The sequence below is a fragment of the Poecile atricapillus genome, chromosome Z, assembly GCF_030490865.1.
Source record: "Poecile atricapillus isolate bPoeAtr1 chromosome Z, bPoeAtr1.hap1, whole genome shotgun sequence".
NCBI lineage: Eukaryota > Metazoa > Chordata > Aves > Passeriformes > Paridae > Poecile > Poecile atricapillus.
The window spans coordinates 100549728-100571064 of record NC_081289.1 but is presented as its reverse complement, the minus strand read 5'-3'; the positions used below and the strand labels follow the sequence as shown (position 1 = coordinate 100571064).

At 38.1% G+C, this 21337-nt stretch overlaps 2 protein-coding genes across 4 annotated transcripts in view; one reads left to right on the top strand and one right to left on the bottom strand.

Moving 5' to 3' along the window:
* Nucleotides 1-21337, top strand: part of IDUA (alpha-L-iduronidase) — a 45838-nt gene that overhangs the window by 5252 nt on the left and 19249 nt on the right. The gene's annotated exons all lie outside the window — the stretch shown is intronic.
* Nucleotides 632-15344, bottom strand: SLC26A1 (solute carrier family 26 member 1). Of its 2 annotated transcripts, none has more exons than XM_058864897.1 (3): nucleotides 13882-15344; nucleotides 6801-7451; nucleotides 632-5495 (listed from the first exon to the last, which is right to left on the bottom strand). In XM_058864897.1, the coding sequence occupies exons 2-3, from the start codon at nucleotides 7419-7421 to the stop codon at nucleotides 3975-3977; spliced, it is 2142 nt and encodes a 713-aa protein (XP_058720880.1). In that variant the 5' UTR covers nucleotides 7422-7451; nucleotides 13882-15344; the 3' UTR covers nucleotides 632-3974. The 2 variants fall into 2 exon arrangements, with proteins under 2 accessions (XP_058720880.1, XP_058720881.1); XM_058864898.1 differs by lacking the exon at nucleotides 13882-15344 and adding an exon at nucleotides 9581-9601.

Below are 21337 nucleotides of genomic sequence, written 5' to 3'. Positions count from 1 at the left end.
TTTTGTGAAAAAAATGTGCATTTGTCAAGGACAAGAAGACATTTAAGTTGTGGGAGAGCAACCAGTGCACTAAGTGTCAGCAGTTTTGAAAGGGGAAGGAGCATGGAGCCTGCAGACAAACACTGGGACTGAAAAAAACAATAGGAGTGGGAATGCAAGTCTGAGCAGAGTTCAGTGCTGATGCTTAATTTTGTGCATGTATAAATCTCTTTCTGAACCAGTGATTTCCAAAAGGATGTAAAGAGGCTTTGAGTGCAACCATCTGATTGCAGTACTGGATTATATCATGGGGTTGGTGAGTAGAGAACAATCCTTGGAATGTGGAGATGGGCACTTGACTGAGGAAGAGAACTTAGAAAAAACAGAGGACCTCTGTGAAAATCTAACAGAGGCTTTGCTTTTCTTCATAGTTGCTTCTGTCTGTAAAAAAGGTGACACAAATGCTTCTGCCAAGTAGATGTGCTCAAATAAAAGACTGCCACCTTCCCCTTCTCATTTCTGTCATGGTCTTTCTCATTGTTTTCTAATCCCCCAATATCAAGTGCATCTCTTTATTTTAACATTTCCTAGTAAGAAAGTGTCCCTCTTTGTCTTTATTCAGAGTCAGCCCATTATTTTGCCACCTGTGAAAGGATACCATAAGGCAAACTGTTTCCAAAGAACTCCTAGTTTTATTTTCCAGCCAATAGCACGCATTTGTCTCTTAGTCTTGGTCTTGTGACACAGGAATATTCATGATTGTGGGGAAATCCAGGGTGTCATTCATAGACTGGACAGTTCCCAGTAAATAGAGCTATTTTGACACTTAGACCACACATTCTGGCCATGCTTCACTAGTCAACAAGACGGACACTTTGAGCTGAAAACTCTGGCTCTTTGCCAAGTTCCAATGGACACACACAGTCCACAAGTTAAGAATTCTTTCCCATTCTTATGTAGCATTACTAAGATCTGTTGGATACATGATACATGGTAAATCACAAGGCATCACAGTGAACAAAAATAGTCAACCTACATGAAGCATTTAACATTTCCTAAAAGGCATATAATGGTTTTTACTTCAATATTAGTATTAACCTAGTTGGAATTACAAGCCTATGCCCAGCTCCTTTCCAAGACATGATAGCTAATTTCTGATGGATTAGGAGAGAAGAGAATCAGCAGTTTTTGTTAATTTTCAATCTTTGTATCTTTAATCTTAGTATAACTCAGTATAGCAAACATAGAGGTACCAGAAAAAGGCTTGCTTTTTTAGTTACCTTTTACATACTCCTTAGAAATAATTCAGTCTGCCAACATCCCTACATCATAGTGCTGAAGCTGTTTCCATGCTTTGTTCGACAATGTCCAACACAGTAGATGGTGAACCAGCTCTGCCAGTAAAACCAAAACAGGAAACTGTTCTTACAGTTTCTTCTGACCGATAGTTTCTTTCTTCATAGTGTAAGTTCTAAAGTTTACCTTCTGTCTTATGTGTAGTTAAGTTTCTTTACTTAGGTATCCTTTGCTACCACACTTAAAATAAGTATGGTGAAAAGGAGACTTCCCACTCTTACTTTCTTATCCTCTTCATTATTCTCCAGAGACTCTTGCAAGGATACACCTTCCATTGGAATTTCTCTTTTTTTTTTTTTTCTTTTTTGTCTTTTAAAATGAGATTAATCTAGAGTTAAGGTTATCTTTCCTGGTTTTTTCTTTGTGTTGTATGTTGGTAGCTGGATCCATAAAGCTAAAAAAAAGTGTAGATTGGTAGGGTGTTTCGTTTGACTTCCAATGACAACTTGCTTTAGCACAGTGGCCAAAGAGTGTCTATATTGAATACTGTCTGGTTGTAACCCTTCTAAACCCACTTGTCTTGCTAGCCCAAACAGGACCTTAAAAGAGGTATTCCCTGATCAAGGAATGGTTACAAACAAAAGCAGGTACAAAGCAGTTTTTGTCCTTGGGCCCCACTCACTTCCTTTTACAACTGAAAGAAGCTAATCATACCAATTCAGCAATTTAAATAGTAATGTGGATTGTTTTATGACAGGAAAATACTGCTAATGATCAATCCTTTAATCTCATGTCAGATGTTGCTGTCAGGTTTTGCTGCTTTTAGCCTAACAGTGTGCAGCTGATAGGCTTCTTTTGTAATGAGAGCATGAGGCATCAGCCTTGAATAACCTAATACTGTGCTAGTCCTAGTCCCTGTGAAGATACTTTTTGTCTTTTAGAAGTGCACTGCTTTTCCTCTAAGAAAATATTTGTTTCTGAGAGCCAGATGGGACACTTGGAGAACCTCAGTTTGTTTATTCTTTCATTCAGTGACCTAAAAAGTTGAAATGAGCAAGTCATATGATGTGTTGACTTCATTTTTTTTTTTTTTAAATGGGACAAGAAATGGCTTCTGCATATATGGAACATGTTTCTAGAGTCTGTTAGTTGTGAGATACAGCTGTGATAGAATTTCCTTCCGTGCTTGGTGATGTCTGAACCTGACGTGAAAAAGGAGAGAGAGTGAGCACAGCTGTCTTACCTTCTGTGCAGGTAATTATAAACTTGAGTATGAAACAGAACATTCTGCCCATGCCATGGGCCAGAACAGTGAATACTGCATTACAATCAAAACCCAAGTATATTCTTTTTTGTGAAGAGAGATACGCATATACAGCAATACAATTGATGACATAAAGCATAATGAACAGCAGTTAATGCAAATTATTATAGAAAGTAACCAGTCCCAGAAAATATGGTCTAGTAGACCTCAAACCAGAGATTAATATGATAGGAAAAAAATGCCAAACAAACAAAACCCACACAACATCTGTAGTATGTACAATCAGTGGTGAAAGTTTTTCAGCATAGAGGGATACACAAGTTACAAAGCATTGCTCCATTTACTTGACCCATGTATGTTACTTGTAATACTTTATTAGCATTGCGTCAGAGAAGACCAGCCAGGCAGTTCTGACTGATCCATCAATCCCCTTCAAGAAAACTCAACAGATTTACCTTCCCACCCTACCCTTATTTTCTCTTGTTTTTCTTTGAACTCAGGCAGGCATTTGTAGGAAGATAGTGATGTGCTGCATCACAGCTCTGAGGTTTTATGTTTGATGGTCCTTACGTATCCCTGAATTAGAGTTGCATCTGCCCACCAGAGGCAACTTATTTTACAGGGTGGTACAACTAGCTAGATAGCTGCCAGTTGAAGCCATTCATTTTTCTTAATCCTGTTTATCCTTTTACTAGTTAAAAAGTTGTGCATCAGAGTCATATTTATTCCAGCATAATTAGGGGTATTACAGTAACTAATTACGACAGATTTAATCCAGTAGAACAGATGACTCCTGTGACTCCAAAGCCAGCAATTTTTGGAAATGGTAATTTTGAGAGGAACCTGAAATGGATCATGTTTTCTTCTCCTGTGGCAGGTTATACTGTTAGGCTTGTGTGATCAAGGAGGGGAGATATTCTACATTCCACAATATTTTATACATTTTATTTTTATGCTAACAGTGGGGACTTGTTTTGGTGTACACCTAGAATGATTGGAAGGGGCAGGGCCTTGCAAGCCACAGTTTAAACCATTATGTGTCCAGAATGCCATATTGATTGCATTTTCATGGAAGTGGCTTAGCCTTCTTACTACAAACCAGACATTAAATCACTGGGAGAGCAACTGGGAGAGCAGGCCTTCCACCACAACAATTCCCTGACATCCGTGCTGGGTCACAAATGATCATGGTATCATGGACAAGTTAATCCAAACTGCCTTTGCCTGCATTTTAAAGTGAAGGTGGAAGTCTAACCTTTCCATGCTTGTCCTAGGCTGCCTCCCCAGTGGCTGCTCTTCATGGCATATGATATAAAGTGGAACACTTCGCGGGGAATGGCTTTACAAAGCCAACAGTATGTCTGATAATTTACTTGTTGCAAACTACCCCTCTCCATCTGTCACTTTGTAGTGAATCATACCAGAAGACACAGGGTTAAACTGAACAGTCTGCTGGAAGCTTTTGGTCTTTTGCAAACAGCACAGCATTATGTATACTGTAGAATAGCATTTCCTGCATACATCCAAAATCCTTTCCAAAGTAACCTCCCCTTTTCAGAGAGTCTATCACTGAGGGATTGCAGCAAGCCAAGAGAACAGAAATGTTTAAATTCTTGTAGTCTTTCAGGATTTCCTTTAAAGTATTAACTCCAGTGGTGTCCAAAAATGAGATGGAAGAGCAATCTACAACAAGGGCTTGGAACTCAATTTGCTTAGGAACTAGTTGCAAAGTGGTTTCTCCGATGCCCAGTCCGTTAGGAGTCCTGTGATTTCCCTTTTTCAGATGCTGCTTTTCTTTCTTCTCATATTTCTTCCTCCTAGCAGCTTCTAGGTTAGGATCTAAATTGGTCAATCTGTATAGAGACTTCAGGAAGTAATTTCTATTTGCATAGTAAAGTGGGGCCTCAAACCGAAATATTTTTACCTTTGGAACAGTAGAGAGATTTTCATATTCTAAGTCATCCTCATAAAAGCTTGTGTCTTGGATCTGAGCAAGCAGGGCTGTCCGTGGCCGCTGAGTCCGAACAATGATGCATAGCATGGAGAAAACAATGCCAACCAACAGCCCTATTTCTGTGCTGACCAAGGCAGAGGCAGACATGGTAACTACCCAAACAAGTGTGTCCACCTTATTCACATGGTATCGTGCTGGCACATCTCGGAACTTCCTCAGGGCTCCCCGAAGGCTGACAATGATAATACAAGCCAGGACACACTTCTGCAAGGAGTAGAAGAGAGGTGCCAGGAAGAGCAGCACCAACAAAACCACCATTGCACTAATTACTCCAGAGATTTGAGTCTGGCAGCCTGTAGATGTTTTGACGAGTGTTTTTGCCAGAGCTGCACTGGTTGCAAAAGAGTGGAAGAAAGAAGGAATGATGTTGCAGAACCCCACAGCAAACATTTCCTGATTGGCTCGGATGGTGTAAGCATATTTCTTTGCAAACATTTCAGAAAGGGATACAGTGAAGACAAAACTGACTATGGCAAGAGGCAAAGCATCTAGAGCAACTCGGAGCATTAAGTTGAACTCTGGTACCTTTGGAGGGATAAATCCTGTTGGAATAGCTCCAGAAACACTGGATGCATACACTTCATTTAGCTTACCATAGTGTGACACTAACGTTGCCACAACAATAACTACCAGCTCTGTGGGAAGAGGAAATTTCAGTTTATGCTTATACCGATCTCCGAGTTCCTTAGCAGTGACCAGCACTACAATACAAATGGCACTTGTGATGACATCACAAAGGTTAGCCTGAGAAATGTTCCGGAAAATGTTAATCCAGGTAATAACAAGCATCCCATGCCCTTGGCTACGTGGAATTTTTATTCCAATCAGATACTTCACTTGAGCTGTTAAAATGGTTAAGGAAGCACCAGTTGCAAAGCCATCTAGTACGGACTCAGATAGGTACATAGATACGAAACCCAGACGGAAGATCCCCATTAGAACCTGAGGAAACAGAAGAGGAAAAATAAACCATAAGCTGTAACCATTATTGCAAATAATTAGGTTCAGATGGGGGAGAACTAGCTGAAAGCCAATATTGGCTAATGGCTATTTCTTGAAACAGGAATTATCATTTTTTGTTTCCAGTCTGTTTTAAAAAGTGATGCCTTTTACTGTTGTGGAATGCTACAAACCCAAGAGGTGAATGAGGAGTTTGAGATAGGGTGGTCAATGAAACATATGTCTGGAGTGATTCACTGAATTGGCTTGCCTGATTTTTATTCCCCATGCAAAAAAAGAGTGGGTCCAAAATACTTCTGTTATACCAAAGTCAATTTTCATTTTTTTCTGTCTTAAAGTGAATAAAGTTAAAATGTATGGCCCATTCTGTGTAAACAAAACTTGAGTGACAACAAATAAGATTCCTACTTTAGCTTTTGTATTAAAGAGCTTTTAATTTGAGCCCTGTGGACAGAGGGAAGAATGGAGCACAGATGGTCTTTGTGGCATGCATAAGATCAGAAATGGCATAACAGCCCACAAAGTCCACAATTTTTTCCTTAACTAGTTGATTCCCCTTCCTTAGGTGGCTTTGAAGAACCCAGCTTCACAAGGGGATTTTTTGTTCCTATATGTAACCTGAAATTTCTTACTACAACAGGGAGATAGCTAGCTCTTTCTGCATTCATACGTACATACATACACACAGAGTTAATAGATAAGTATGTTCATGATGCTTCCCTCTGTGCTCTCTTGATACCGTTGTGATGGCAGCATGTTGATAAGTGTCAAGCACAGCCATTTTCTGAAAAGTAGGTTAGTCGGTCTATTTCTCGTCCTTTCTTCAAATTATCTTTAGGACAGTAGTTAGCACCCCCTAGCAAAACACTGAACCACATATTCTGAACATGTAGAAGTAGTTGAGTAAGTGTACACCTCTATTAAAATATTAAGGGAAAGAGAGATGTTTCTTCATTGTTAAGGTCAAAGCTGCATGGGAATTTCCTACATCTGTATTGGGCCTCATTGTCCCATGAAAGCAACAAGGCCAAGAAGCGGAAGAGTATCAAAACAATGTTAATGTTTTTTCCAAAGACTCGTTTTACCTGTGTTTGCTAGCAACTAAGAAAACTGCATGCCTTACGCTGTCTCTGAGTTGCCTACAGTTAGACTTCCTGGAGAAAATATGTCCAAGGTACATTCAAATTAACTAATGATGTATCTCATTGAAAGACAGTCAAAGCTTAGGACATGCAAAAAAGCTTTAGGAGCTTCATACCTTGCCTCTGGATGTCAGCAACCACTTACCTGATACACTCCAGCCATGAATGTCAAGGCTGTAGCAATGCCAATAGCGTAGCACTCTTTCCCACACTCGGCATTTATCCCCACAATGGTAAGGTTGAAGGCAGTTGTGTTGGACAGATTGTCATTCTGCAGTGAACCATCACCTGAGGCTGGTGAGGCATCATCATTCAAGTCAAATCCAGCCAAGAGAAGTTCTCGGTCCACAACTTGTCCCACCATTAAGCTTATCAGGCTGAAAATGCCAACTGAGACATGACGGGATGTGCCCATTAAGAAGTAGATGATGTTGGCAAAGAATGATGTGTAAAGGCTATAAATGGGCTTCAGACCTGCCAGCAGTGAATATGCTATTGCTTGAGGCACCAAAATGATCCCAATAACTAACCCAGACATAACATCCCCCCAAATGTACTCTTTGCATCGGTACTTGGGAAGCCACCGTAAAACGGGAAAGAAGTCCATAAGAAAGTTCTTCAGCTTCTGTGGTGTGCAGGTGCAGCTCTTTCTCAGCTTAGCTAGCATGACTTCTTTCCGGTTAGTCTTGACATGAGTCTTTCTTTCCATGAGAAAGCAGGGTGAAGTGTTGTTTTCCATTCTGGTAGCCTCAAGTGGTCTTTCCATTTACCCAGTGTTTACTTCATTTATGTGTTCCTGCAAAGTGAAGAGAATCTCCATCAGTCTGCAGTTCATGAAGGTTTTTTTAGCACAGTTCCTTAACACTAAAAGTTTGTCACCTGATTTTGCTCTTAAGGGAGCATCATCCAACAAAACACTCTCACAGGGCTCCATAAGGCATCACATCCATAAGTGATGCATAAGGCTAAAAAATAAATCTGCCCTTTCTTGCACACATTAAGGAGTACTTTCAATTGAATCCAGTTCGTTCTAATAAAGAAAAATGGGGTTAAATTAGTAATTTTTTTTGTATGACAAAGATTTCTGTCATCTGTTCTAAATGTTCTGTCATAAAGGTCTTTTTGACCAGAGGCAGCGCTTGATGGTGTGCAATAAACATGCACTAGTGAGGTAGGCTGTAATGTTTTTGTATAGCGAGTACATCTTGTAGTCATTGATTAGTAACTCTCATGGGGTATAATGATCTGTCACTGCAGTTGTCATCAGTGCAAAGGAGAAAAATGTTTCTGGTAGGACCTGTAAAGCAGAGTTTTCTGGAGAGCAACAGTTTAGTCATACACAAAAGATATGTACATAAACCATTGATGGACTCTTTGTACCTGCTGTGTAACATGAACTTGTTTGTAGATTCTGGATTGTTTTGATGTGCAGCTTCTGGTAGTTACAAATACCACCATATTGGCAACATACGGACCGAGCACCATGACATTACCACGTTGGAAGAGTGCTACATGCTATTATTTTCAGGTTTAAACCCATAGTTACCCAACTTTGTTATCCCAATAATGAGATATAACAAATAATTATATGTACAGCAGAACAAACACAGCAGTGTTTCCTATGGTTCTCCTAATTGTTTTCTAATATCTGATGGATGAGGTTATTTGTATTCCCCTGATGGGGGTGCTTTTGATGTCTCTTGCCTCAATGGACACAACTGTTTTCACCAAACTCGACATTAACAGCCAGGGTCTCTGCATCAGAGCTGTTTGGTGCCAGGAGTGGCACTGCAATAGTGTCAAAGCTTGTCTTCACTTAAAAGTAAAGCTTTTTTTTTTTACTTAAAAGTAAAAGCTGTTTCTTTCCTCTTTCAGTGTTTAGAGGCAGACTCTGTACCCATCAGTTTCATAAAACTTGAAGTAAACTTACTGGCACAGTATTCTGTTGGTAAATTTTATTGGATTTAGCAGTTAATACACAGTTTAGGTGCTGCTGACAGAATTCTCTGTAAATTTCATAGGATTTTTTTGTTGTTAAGAAGAACGTTTTGATTTGTTAATGTTTGGTCACAGCCTGTTAAGGTGTAAAATTCTGAATTTAAAAAAAAGCATTAATGAATCCAACCTGGAAACATAATTTAAAAGCAAAAGAACAGATTATCAATAGCCTGTAAGCTTTTGACCTGGAGCAGTCCAAACAGAGAGTGGCCTACTAGAAAGTCTTTCGCCTATCCTGCTTAGAAGGAGTTTTCAAGATTTTAATAATTGTGTTTTGCCACCAGATTGAAAATAAGAAGATATGTATCTGTAATTAGTGCAGAACTTTAAAACAAGTTCCCAGGTATTATGATACAGCATACAGATAAGTGATACAGCATGATTTCAAAGGCTATTCAAAGTTTAACCACAATTCAAAGCAGCATTTTCATGTGTTATAGGTAATTTATAATGTGGTAAAAGGCAGAGCAGAGATTCTTGTCAGAAAGGACCTGCATAGTAGTCCAAATATATTTTAAAAAATCAATAGATTTTTATCCATCCCAATTACATAAACCCATTTTTAGCTCCCATTATATACATTTTTTTGTGTGCGTAAGTAAGGTTTATTTTCATCAAAAGGGAACACTAATTGCAATTTAATGTTATTATTTATAAAGATCCATGTCTATTTTTTTATCAGTGCTAAGTTTGCTTTAGACCCTAATATACTGCATAGTTATGCTAATCAAGATCTGCTTGGACAGGAAAATAGATTGGATCTAGTCTTTGTTAGAATGCAAAGGTGACAGAAAAGATAAATGAAGTTGCAGCACCAGGTGAAGTACTTAAGAGCATATTAATAAAGTTTACCAAATACAGAATGCTAGCAAGTTTAATAAAGACACTAATTTTTAAAAGGCAAAATCCCAGTACTTCCTGTCTTACCTAAATTAGTTTGGAGAATGAGAGAATTGTAGTATTGTGCATGAGGACAGCAAGTCTTTATTCAAATGCCACTCACTTCTTACAGCCAAGTGAATTCAGCCAGCCAGGAAATAAATATTGTGCCCTTGCTCTTCCTACTTAAAAGCTAGTGGGCAGTGCAATATCCAATAAGTGCTTTTTATAGGCTACATCAAAGAGATTGCATCAGCTTCTGTACACTAGGCTCATATATTTAATAGCATAGTTGCTGTTCTCTAATCTCATACAATTTACCTGGAAGTAATTTGCTATTTACCAAAAAAACCCCATTACAATTCAGATGTGTGTATTGTTTGTGCAACTCCCTGAGGGATAGTAGAGATTTTTAATGCATAGAATGATTGGAACATAATTTCTTCGGAAATCTATTAAGAGATCTTGTGTTTGAATAATAGTTTAGTAATATATATATAGCTGTGCTGGCTTACTGGATAATCAAAATAATAGTTTTTTGTAAAAAACAACTAAGCCTCCCTGCCTCCCCCCACTCCTCCCCAAAAAAAAAAAAAAAAAAAAAAAAAGAAGTACAGTAAAGTATGTCTCTTCTGTGTTCAAACTGATAGGAAGTAATTTTCTTCAGGTTTTTTTTTTCCTGAACATAAGGGTTTCCTTCATGTAACTTACTGTTTATTCTGCTATATGTGCTTTCAAATTCCATGTCAAATGAACATGGTAGCTATTAAGCAGTCAGCTCTCAACCTAGATTGGTATGCAGATGCTGTTAATATTTAAAGTTTCCTTGTTGCTTTTAGAATGCCGTAAAGCCACACCAGATAAGGGAAGGGGCATTGTTATCAACAAGCCATTTTTCAGCTGTGTAACCCAGTAATTGTCAGGCTGTGACGCCTGTAATTCATTGCTTCACCTGAAGGAAGTGGGGTTCCACCCCAGATGTGTGCTATCCCCTTACACAGCCTAACAGAGCTTGGAGCTTCCAGGGTTCTTGCTATCTCCAAAGACAGAATGGAGGAGAGATCTGTCTGCTGTTGTGCATGTGAGCAGACTCCAGCCTTCTGCTTCTGGCACTGAGAGACAACACCATCCTTCCAAAGTGGTAATACTTTAGCAGTATGCAGGAGCCCTAGCGGGGTCAGGTTACTGGTTCACCAAATGACCCATTTACAGCTTAGGCTACACTAACAAATGGAAACCCACTGTTCCTCCCTTTCTTCCTCCAGAGCTCCACAGAGCATAATGTTTGCATTTTGTTCAAGTCATCATTTGCTGAAAGAGCTGTTCTTAACAGGGCTGCACAGATGAAGCAACACATAGCAAAAACATGTTAGCTTGTTGCATTTGACTTCAGTATTGGAACAACTGTTTAAAACAAGTGAAAGTTTACTTGTGTGCACATTCGTGTATATGTGTAACATTCACATAATTACAACAGAAAGTAGTCTTGGTTATTTTTAATTGTACTTCTATGTTTGAAATCTTCACAGTGAAATTTTTTCAAGTTTCCCTTGACTATGTAAGCAAATGTAATTCAGCAGAAACTTGTCTGAACCATTTATTCTTCCAGGTTAAATGAACTGACTCATTTTATTTTGTGAAAAAGAGAAACAAGGGAAGGAGCCATTCAAGCCAAACAAACTGCTGACTTGCCTTAGTCCCACCTTCCTGTCTTTCCATCATGCCTGTCGCCTGACAAAATGTCTCTTTAGGGGAAGAAACATTCATCACAGTATGTTCATGTGGAGTTTCTCTTTGCAGATTCTTCAGCCGCAGATTGCTGCTGCTGTTGCCTGTATCACCATTCTGGATGGATGAATTGTTCTTTGTGAAACAGCACAACCCCCAAAAACTTTATTCTTTTGCATCCTTTTGCCTCCCCATCCTGACTGTCCACCAAAAAGTCTGAAGCTGTATCTCTAAAAAGCCCAGGAGGAGTAGCAAGGGTGAGCCTGTCTCCCTCTGCTGAGATATTTTAAATGCTTTATTTAGAGCAGAAGTCAGATGGTATCACAGCTCTGCAGTGAAATTGCTCGCTTGCTGAAATAGTGATTTCAAGTGTAAGTTAGGATAGAGACATTTAAAGAGTTTGAGCCAAGTGATGTTTGCTGTTTTCTTCACATTTGAACTATGAAAAATCCACTAAAAGCTAATATGGTTAGGGTGGATTTTGAATTTATTTGTTGCATAACTCACTAAAAAACATGAGAGACATCAGTCTCGTTAAACATTTGATTGGAAACACAGATGTTGAAACAAATTAAATTGTTCATATTGCTCATCTTTCATATCAGACACCTTTTCTGTCTCATAGAAACCTTTCTTGGCTCTAATGGCTATGATTACATTGCTGTTCTGGTTCTGAGCAATGACACAGTTTTGAAAAAGCTCCTTGGTTAGTCTCATGGTGCATAGATTCAATGTACAGGGGTGTGTTATTCTTGTAAACTGGGGTTTTTTTCAGAGGGAGGTACCTAGAAACTATGCCCCAGTGCTCTTTGACCCTTTATGGTGGCATAAAAACCTAAGCCAGCAATTGGTGCTTTGGACATATTTGAACAGATGTGGGGAGTACATTTAGTTTGTGAGAACTGACTAGTCTGAAATAAAGTCCACTGAGCTGCATGTACTATAAGGCAATACTGCTTTAGCACCTACTGCTTTGATTTATTAATCTGCTTTTGTTTGCAGGGTTTCTTAGATATGTCAATATAACCTAAAAGTTTTAGAAGTCATGAGGTGCTAAAACAGAACAAGTGAGATGTATATTTCTTTCTATCTTGCAATAACTATTGTATTTTTGTCTTTAGAACTAAGATATACTTGGAAGCAGAGTTAAGCAAGGTGCCAACAACCAAAACCATTTATTTACACAATGACCTAGCAAGCTGTCAAAATACAGGCACAGAACATGGCAATGCCTTTTAGGAAAATCATGTGAAACTTGATAGGCTTGGTTAGTTTTTCACTATGTTGGGATAAAATATTGTTGCTTCAAAGCGTTTTTATGTTGAGTTTCAGTGTTACACTAAATCAAATGTGAAAGAGGAAATAGGATTCCAGCTTAGTGGTTTCTACAAGTGAGGAAAGCCAGATCATGTCCTCTACAAATTAAACTGCTATACTAAGGAGAGTTTTATTCTGAGAGTCTTTTAGATTTGTGTATTTCAAATTAAAATCTCCAATTCATAATTTTTATTTCCAACTGTAAATTGGTTTAGGATTTTCCAGGCAAGTTATCTCTTTATTAAATGCCTGCATTCACCAGCAGCTGTGGTTCAAGTCTTGTTTTCCCAAGGATTCTCAGTTCCATATTCCAGTGAGTAAGTTGACAGCCACTGACAGGTAACAATCCTAGAACTGATAAGCAGGCTGGAGCAGTGGAACTCATACAGTCAGCCAGCACCTGTTCTTAAGGCTAGCCCATCAAGATCATCTTTGGGAATGATCATACATGCAAATACAGATCAAGTAGTTTAACTCGTTCTGCAGAGACAGATTTTGTTCAAGGATTCCAGAACATGCTGGTCTAACTATTGACATGCTCTTGAAGGCAAGACAGCATTATTCTTCTGGAGAGTCCTAGGACATGACCACTAAAAAGGCATTTCCTGTGGATTCAAAAAACATTCCTGAAAATCTGATTCCATGTTTTTGGGAAAGTAGCTGTTTCAAAGTGAAAGTCTGTTATTTAAATAAAAAGTCTTTCAAGATAGCTTTTCAGGACCCTAGTCATCATTCATAAAGTTGAATACTAAGCTCTGTTTTGTGCCCTGTGATTTTGCTGGGCATTGTATAGCCATACTAAGCTGTCACAGAGAAAACCAAATTGATAGTCCGTTCTCATGGTTTTTCCTGTTGTTTTCTGTGGCATCTTGTGTTTACTACATGCAATAAAGATAGTATTTTGGAAACACTCTTTTTTTGGGAAAGACTGTATATAAGCCCTAAGAAAGTGCTCTCAGTTTCAATATCAATGTAGTACTTTAAGAAACAATGTAGTACTTTAAGATAAGCCTAGTATATGCCATTTTCTTAAATCGAAATAAAAACTAACCAAATGGTTGAACTCCTGGTTGAGGGTCTCAGGAAAGATAATTGCTGTACCATTTACAGCTGACTATATGTTTTACAGACTTTTGCTCAGTGTCTACCTTATAAGCAATACTTATGAACAACAACATAATGATAAACCAAAAAACAATAGCATTAGCAAATAAGTGAAAAGAGGCAATTTTGCGTCTTTGAAAACAGGCAAAGAACAAATTAACCTGAATTCAGAGGCACAGGAAGGGAGACAAATCTCTTACCTGGATAGCTTTTAGACAGGAATGTACCAGCTCTGTTTTTGCACGTTGGAATGAATGGAAGTCTTCAGCCAGACATTTCTCTATTTGCATAAAGGATAATTATTAGCTAAATATTCCTCAAGGTAAGAATGGGTAGTTTTGGAATCTTGAGTTTGCTGTTTGGTAGTGTATTGTCACTTGTATCAATTTGTAAAGCTGGATATATATGTAGCACTAACTGAGGATTTGAGTTTAAATAATGCATAAGATTATTAATTAACTAGCACTGATCCAAAAATTGTGCTGAGTTCAGGCCAGCACATCTCTGACCTTTGAAGCTGCTTCTCATATGAGATTTGATTTGGTTTTTGCATCCTCATGTAACATTAGCTTTTGATTTTACTTGTTCAAGATGTATGAATAGAACATCTGTCTTGCTTGAGAATTATGTCCTTTGCAGGCTGGATTAAGTCCTGTTCTGCTCAGTGCGTAGGATGAGAGAGCTGGAGGTCAGAGTTCTGTTTCTACATGTCAGCACATTCAGATCACAATATTTTTTGCTTCTGTGTAAACCGAAGACTGTATAATGTAGGCAGATCAGCAGGACAAAGATATACTTCTGTTGAAAGTCTACTTCATTCTTGTGAGGTATATAAATGACCAAGTTCCCCCTCGGTTATCTTAGATCTTTGTGTAAGTGCAGACCTATCCAAGTGATAAATAAACATCCATCTCCTCCCCTTGACAAAGGTGATAGGTAATAGGTGATAGGTTACTAAGCAGTGCAGATTAACAGGTTGGGCACAAGGCCATGACTTGTATGAGCTGTATTCAGCTGGCCTACAAGCTAAGGGATGAGGAGATGTGTGTATTTCTCAGCCAAGGAAGAACACGAGCTGGCATGCAGTAAGAATCTGAGATGGTAGTTGCAATGCCACAAAAAGACTGTGTTGCTGGCACACAAGCATGACTAGAGAGGGCCAGTTTCCAGCATTGTCTTTTATCACTGTGCAAAAAGTTGTTTGCTGCTCTTTCAAAGTAAGCAGGAAACATAAAAATTATGTAAATGAAAGTCAAAACTTAGATGAGGGAGGAATAGAAAGGGAAGCATCTTACAACTCACTAATGTGATGTTAAGCTGGTCATGTATTCTTAAAACTACTGGCTACTGCCAGGAGTTTAGACTTGGTGGTAGTAGCTGTGATTTTCTAAACCCAAAATCTAAAGGTAATTTCAGTCTTGCTAAAATCCTGTTTCTTGCTTCTTTGTAACAGAAAGCCTTGTCAACCACTCCTATCCCCTTCCCCTTTGATAAAGTACCTGTTATTAAAACTGGGATGCAGTAATACACCTTATCTGCATAGCGAATTTTGCACACTGGTTACAAAGATAGTGTTTCTTTGATTTGTGCTCTACAGAATAGAAGATTTCACTGCTTCTGTTAATTTGATTTTAGCCTTGCAATATTACTTCATTAAAAATAAAGTGACTTAAACTCAAGTCTCTCAAATTCATCCTTTCATCCATTTTATTGTCTAATTCTTAGAACTATCTAGCGACCTCCTAAAATGTGTGTGCCATCTGCCTCGGTACCTAAGTAAGTTTGTTCTCCTTTTCAGTGTGTCCAGTATTTGGAAACTCTGTTACTTCTGGTATTTGCAGCCTTGAAATTTGCAGAATAATTGGGGTTTTCCCAACTTAACAATTTTGTTGACAGAGACCTTTCTGCATTTCTCTCCAATAGCACTTTTCCCCATATCAGGCTCCTAAGACAAAGGAGGATATTATTGTATCATTATCACTTAACCCCTTCCATATAAAGTTGTAATTTTGTTTTGCTTCAAGCTATATACTTGAAGCAAAAATATATACTACAAGCAAAAATAACACTTTTCCTTAAGTCTAAAAGAAAGAAATTTCAAATAATAATTTTGAATATATTTTTCAGTACGGGACAGTACCAGTGAGGCTAAATATCTCTGGACAGGACAGTTCCACACAGGAAAAAAGAGACAAAATAAAGCTATCTCTGTAGAAATTTTGAAAATTACATAATTTTGACAGAACTGTGTTTTATGATGAACAAGTTTTACTTAACATACAAATACAGTGACAACAGAAGGTTCATTAGTAGATTGTGGAGATGAGAGTTCATACTCCATTACATGAAGTCATTCATCAAGGCTTCAGTCCAGCAATAATTCTGAGTGGGCTGGCCCTGGCATCCTGGTTGAATTCTACTGACACTAACAAAAAGGACTCAGTTCTAAAAGTGCTGTCTTTCCTTGTCAGCTGCTGAGTTGTGGAACAGTGGTAACTGGCCAAAATAGGTATTACAATGAAATACCTATCTCTAAGAATAGGAACTACAGTAGAAAAGAACAATGATCATTGACCAGTAATTTTGAGTTTACAGGTGATTTTCCTTTGTGTGACGTACTATTTATGAAGAGATGCACAGTTTCAATTGGTTTAAAAACTGTAAAGGATTAAGAGCAGAATTGAACAGAAGTACTTATGAAATAAATGATGTAAAGATATAAAATGTATTTTACTCTGTTGACACGTTTACTTGAGGATTTTCAGATATTTCAGAAAAATCCATGGCATTGCTGTGTACAATTCATATGTGGTAATCTAACTATTAAAAAAGTTAATGCGAAATTAGTCACATATGGATGGTTACTCTTAGAATCACAGAATCATGAAATCTTCAAAAGTACATAGTCCAAATGCAATAACTATGTTCTTCTTTCTGTGCAAGTGTTTGAAGTTCAAAAATTCAGTGAATTAAAAACACTCTTAAGCCTAATGCCTGCATTGTTTGAAGTGCCCTCGAGCCTCAGTTACTCTGTAATTTACCTTTATATCATAGCAACCAGGTGATGTGCCTAAAAAGGACCCATTTGGTTGCAACTTAATAGGAAAGATGGTGCACTGAAAGTAAGCATCCACTGCCTTCCAATTCCCTATGCACTGCATCAGACATTCCTTCTCTAGCTGTGAGAAATGACTGGTGCAGCTGAAAATTATTTATATATATATGCAGAGAGTCATGTTATTGATTTTTTTAAATGAAAAAATCTGTAGTTCCTGTTGTAGGTGAATGCAAATTTGTATATTCAAAATTGAGGAAGGCTGTCATTCAGCATGCAAGCCCCTTTCTACTTCCCACTACAAAACCAATGGATTAGCACTTACCAAAGGCACAACGTAGCTGCAGTAGTTCCACAATAGTTTTTTATCAGCACCCAGTAGCACAGTACCTCAGGATCACAGCTTTCTATAAGAATAGATTAGAAATTGTATCATGATGTAGTGTGGGCCTTGCCAATTGGGTATTGCTCTCTCATAATGTTTACAGTGAGATAATATAAATAAACACTAGCACTGGAAAAATCTTTGTCCTGTAGAGTGTAATCACAGGTAAAAGGTAAACTTTCAATCATTACGTTACAGAAGCTGGTAACCTCTGACTTCTTACTCATCTCTGCTATTCTGCTTTAATAGATGCTGTTACACTGTGTGGAGTTCAAATACAATTGCAGTCCTGACACAGCTTTTTACAGTCTTTTTAACAGTATCAGGGGTTTTATATACTTAATTCAATTAGATGAAAAAATACTCTTAATGTGTTAAATGAGATTAGGGCAGGAAATGTGTGGAACTATCCATACACTTAGTGCTTCATTGTCAATGGTCACTAATCGAGATTTGTCCTTTGAAAAAGGATTTTTATTAAAATAAATCATGAGGGGGGTCTAGCTGATAATCTTATATATAGGATGAATTTACGTAAATCAGCTGACACTGAGTGTGAAATGTCTGAGCTTTCCTGCCTTTTAAAAAAATCCTGCCTGTTTCATCCCCAAACAGCCAGACCTGTAGAAACAAAACCTGCTTGATGAAGAAGAATGTTTCTACTGATATTTGTATATCTTAGAGGGAAGTTTAATGTAGCAAGGATGGTCTCTCTAGAATTCTGAAGCTTGTTCACTCATTCCTTGAAATTTTGTATAATCTTAACTGGATATTGAAAACCTATTTCTGGGTGCAAAGAAAACAGATGATTTCTTACTGCATTGTGAAGTAAATTTTCATATTTCATAAACACAGAGTGTAATGCATCTTTATATTGAAAGGGGTGATAATTTTCATATTAATGGAAGATTTTTAGGTTGGGGGAAGAATGAAGGAAAAAAGGTAATACATGAACATGAAGATCATGGAATGTAAGAGCTATCATACTATATTTAATAACACACCACTAGTCTCACTTATAACATCAAACCCAGGTTCAGAATAGAATTATCAGATCTCAATTTGTACACACTTGTAGGTTTGCATCTCTTAGAAAACTGTCTATAAATCCAAGTGGCTAGTTTTAACTCCTTAATTATAAGAGGTTTATTGTATTTATATCCAAGAGTGAAGAGCAGACACTGGCATGCCATTTAAAAGCTGCTCTTTCCAGATTGGCTTATAGTGGTTGTCAGTAATACTCAGAAACCACTCATCACAAAAATTCTTCAGGATTTAGAACAAGACATGGAAGGTATATTCATTGTGCCTTTTCACCATCAGAAGTTACTAAACACCAGAAAGTTGGAAAATAAACTCAGTATCGTTTTGAAAACAAGTGACATATTCAAGTTAGATATAAAGTTGCCCATGGGGGATCAAGGATTGATACAGAAAGATACACCTGAAACTATATCTGATATGCAAATAGGTCCAGCAGGTGCTGGACTTCATCAGACACCGTGTGCTATCTGTATACATCAGCTGAGAAATCTAGCTGGAAATCTTCACACCTTCAATATTTACCTCCATGTCCATTACATGCTCCTTAGTACATATCTTGACAAGTGAAAACAAGTTTTGAGAACATGAGATGGAAAAAGTTAAAATCCTGGTAAAAGTAACACATTGTGCATTAATGCAAAATTTCAGGTCCAGTTACAGTATGTGCATGAGGAACCAAAGTGCTTGCAAGAGCACACTAAGTAAAGCATTGCTAAATTTGGTTTTTGTTGCATATTTGGCAGCAGGGAGGGTGGTTATTCCCTCAATATTATGATTTATACAACAGTAAATAAGCTATGTTCTGTGATACAGTTGGAGTCACATACTTTTGGACTGTGTGCTTTCTCATACAGCTAGCAGGCAAAATAATGGAGCACAAACAGTAAATAAAGATATGAACATGAAGGAGTAATAATAACAGAACTGTGAAATGAAAACAGTTAGTCAAATATGTACCATGGAGGCTCATTTCAGAAGGTGCAGTATTGTGTGTACTTGAATTAGAATGCTGGATGCATACAGAGAACTGTTCTGTCACTACTGGAGAAGAAAAGTTCAGTGACAGCTTTCCAAGGCAGTGCCAAAAGGAGTTACGTGTTTAAAGTAAGCTAGTTTTAGCATTTGGTTTCTCTTCCTTGCACATCTTTAGTCTTCATTATTGATGAATAATCCCTGCCACCCCATTTCAAAACTTTTGCTTATAGGTGACATTATTTGGATTTCCATCATCAAGGGCAGCATCAAACCACAACGAAAATATTACTTGTAGCCAAGTGTTGTGCAGAAGTAAATCTGATTTGTACAACAAACTCAATCAGAAAGGTATCCTCTATCAGTCATCTCACATACAGTGACTGAGCCTTTCAGTCACTTGCAAAACCTTTAAATTTGTAGTGAAGAATCAGCTGAAAGCATTTTCTGCTATTTCACCTTATTATTTAATTGTTCCCTTTGCAAATGAATGTGAACGTAACAAACCTGAACAAGGGATCACAAGGTCTCACAACACTGAATTATCCATATCTAGGTGATCTGATTGGCTATCTTCACATGTCTAGAGAGGTCAGGTAGTAAAATAGCATATGCCTTTTCCTAAATTGCTACGATAGCCTGTTTCCTCTTTTACATCTGGAATTTGTTTTAAAGGGGAAGAGGGATATGGGGGGGGAGAAGAGACAGAACAGTCTAACATTATTTTCCGAGGCTAACTCACCTCAGCACAGGAAGCTGTTGGTGCTTTGTCTGCCTCTCTCTTCCCCTCACACACAGCACGCTCACTGCTGAAAGAAGGGTTGAGACTATGCTCACAAAAGCAGGCTGAGTAAGAAATGGAAAATCATAGGCCGTGATTAGCATCAGATTGAAAACATCCATTGTTTGCTTGCACTTCTGTGCCTGTGAATTTCAGCCAGATCACAGCAAGGATTTTGTGAGCTGCTTTGCAAGGTGAAGCTCAAATACTGCTGATTTCAAAGAGCAAAGACGCTTATTAAGATAAATCAAAGTAAATTCTATTTTTATGTATTTTTAAAAAAATAAAAGATTCAGCTGAATGCACAGCCTCTTGGCTGGCTTGTAGAAGAGACAGTGATTTCCAGTAAATAACAGCTGATGCATTCTCCATATTTGAAGCAGTTTATTCCTAAGTCATAGAGATTCATTCCCATCCTTCTTTTTGCGCATGTACCGCACTGGTTGGTTGTGTGGATGGATTAACTGTGACAAGCTGTGACATCAGCAAAGGCTGGATGCTGCCTGGCTCTGTGATTTTGTAGTGCAGCCTCCCATTACTGCTGGGCTGACTCATTCCTGCTATAGGGTGAGCCAGCACTGACTGAAGTGTTGAGCAGTGTGCTTCTGTGCAGAAGCTGTACCATAATTGTAAAGCAAGCAGATTTTCTAACCCTGCTTACACAAATGATAGAGCTGAGAAGCAAATTCAGAAGAAATGTTAATACTAATAGACACAGAAGTGGTAAAATATATGAGTTATTTAGTGCAGTAGTCATTGGCCTTTTAAAAAGCCTCTGAATTAGGTTTTTGGTCTGCAAAGCCTGTGAAAAGCACAGGCTTTGTTTTGCTTGGGAACCACCACGGAGGAAGAATCAGTGTTCATCAGACTGAAAACCAGCAAGTTATCATGGTATTTTGGATTATGGGGATTTCGTGAACAGGAGCCAATTTACTTTACCTGTAATGATCACAGAAGTGAGAGTGAGTGGAACAAGAACATGGTGGAAACAGCTCTAGTGTGAATGAGTACTATATTGCTAGCTTCCACTCAGTTCAGGAGGGGTAAGTGTTGTTTATTAATAACACAGGAGTCTACCAATTTCTTAGTTATTGATCTTGTACTTAAACCTGAAAAAACAAACTAGTAGGGTTTTTGGTTGACACTGAAGAGACCTGGAGAGAACTGCTGAGAATTCAGCCTCTGGAAAGGTGGATGCTAATGAGTGCTATTCTGCCCTTTGTATACTCTGAGGTATCATTTCTGTAGTGCTCACAGTCCCTTAGGATCTGGTTTTTAAGGTCCAGAGGTTTTTTAAGTACTCAGCAGAACAAGAAGCTTATGTAGACAATTGGCTGGTTTGGAGCAAACAGTGTCTTTGTGAAAACCTGACCTTTAAGCTGGCTTCATTTCATTCCTCATAGCTGCAAAAAGTAATTA